General features: G+C 44.3%; 1 protein-coding gene across 1 annotated transcript in view; it reads left to right on the top strand.

The window, feature by feature from the left end:
- The window catches only part of Ift81 (intraflagellar transport 81), a 74,397-nt gene extending 73,114 nt beyond the window's left edge, over nucleotides 1–1,283 (top strand). The window contains exon 20 of the mRNA XM_031337787.1: nucleotides 1,021–1,283. Coding sequence (XP_031193647.1) covers nucleotides 1,021–1,056 — 36 coding nt within the window. The 3' untranslated portion in view covers nucleotides 1,057–1,283. The remainder of the gene's footprint in view (nucleotides 1–1,020) is intronic.
- Nucleotides 1,284–1,609: the final 326 nt, after the last annotated feature.

The following is a 1,609-nucleotide window of genomic DNA, read 5'->3' as shown; positions in this document are numbered from 1 at the left end:
TAAGCCTGAGACTTGGAGGATCACTGTGGTTTAAGAGGTTTGTCTGTTTTAAGGGTCCCATTCTCCAGCTCTCCTTGTTTTTGGATTCTCTTGGCCAAATAGGTATTGTCAGTATTCAATGGGAACTTGCTACTTGAGAAAAGCACCTCTCTGTCACCTCCCGTTGTCTTGTGATGAGGGAGTTCCAGAACCCAGGGATTAGCATGTATCTCTAAGCTTGTTTAATGTGCATCTTCCAGAGATGGAACCCGTACAGTCCTAAGATTGATACAGGGTCTGTCTGGTTTACCCTAATACGAAAAGCCCTGCCTAATCAGTAGTTTCTAAGACATTTTTAGATTTACTTATTTTATGTGTATGAGTGTTTTTGCTTGCATGTGCATCCGGTGCCTTCAGAGGTCAGAAGAGAGTATTGGACTGTTGTGAGCCATGGTGGGTCCTGGGGACCAGATCCTGGTCCTCTGGAAGAGCAGCACATGCGCGTAACCACTGAGCTATTCTCCACAGCCCCAAAGGCTTCTTTTTCTTTTTCTTATCCTGCCTGTATATCTTATCTCAATCTTTTGATACAAGAGTCCATATTTGTTTATTTAAGGAGGCAGACCTAACGTGTGTTCATTTTAAAAATCTTAATTTTTTTCTGACCCTTTCTGTCTTTTTTCTTTTACATGGCATGTAATTATGGGTAGATACAGGTGGGGTCATGTCGGGGGAGGGCTGCTTATGTGTGTTGAGTGCATGCGCTTGCAAGTTGAGGCCAGAGGTCACATGACCACAGCAGGCCAGACTCAGGTCCTCATACACTTGTGGGGCAAGCCCTGTACTGACAGCTGACCTGGATGGGACGCCCTTTAGTAGTAGTTGCTTTTGTTTGATGTTTTTGCTGCTGTTCTTTTAGTCCCTGTTCATGCGTTATCAGATGATTCTCATAATTCAGACTTTTTAATCTTCTCCCTGTATACAGCTTCTTACAGCTAAGTGACTCTGGAACATCTCTCAGAAATGTTTTCTATTTTTAAGGACATAGAAGCCATGTATGGTGGCGTCCACCTGTAAGCCCGGCACGGGGGAGACCGAGACAGAAGGATTAGCAGTTTGAGACCAGCATTGGGCTATGTGGCAAGACCATGTCTCAAAAACAATAAACCAACCCCCAAAAGGACTGAGATCCCTGAGGAGGCCTGTGCGGCTCTGACAGTCTGAGGAGCACAGCACGTGTGCACATTAACAACCACTTTTGAGGGTGAGTCAGTTGTGTGAGGTGAATAAAACTTAAAAATACATGCTCTGTGTAACAAAGTTCAGATAGCAAAGAATATGTGATTTTAAAAAATTGGGCCATAGGCCAAGGTGTGATGGTACACACCTCTAGTCCCAGCACTCAGAAGGCAGAGGCAAGTGGATCTCCATGAGTTCCAGGCCAGCCTGGTCTACATAGCAAGTTCCAAGGACAGCCAGGACATAGACCGTGGCTCAGAAAAAAAAAAAAAAAAAAAAAAAAAAAAAAAAAAAAAAAAAAAAAACCAACCTGGGCCCAGCAACGTGGCCACATGTGTAAGAAGTGTTTGCCATGCAAATCTGGCAACCTGAGCTGGATCACTGGGACCAA

This window comes from Mastomys coucha, unplaced genomic scaffold (genome assembly GCF_008632895.1).
Source record: "Mastomys coucha isolate ucsf_1 unplaced genomic scaffold, UCSF_Mcou_1 pScaffold22, whole genome shotgun sequence".
Taxonomy (NCBI): domain Eukaryota; kingdom Metazoa; phylum Chordata; class Mammalia; order Rodentia; family Muridae; genus Mastomys; species Mastomys coucha.
Note: the sequence above shows the minus strand (reverse complement) of the source record. Positions and strands in the feature narration are given on the sequence as shown.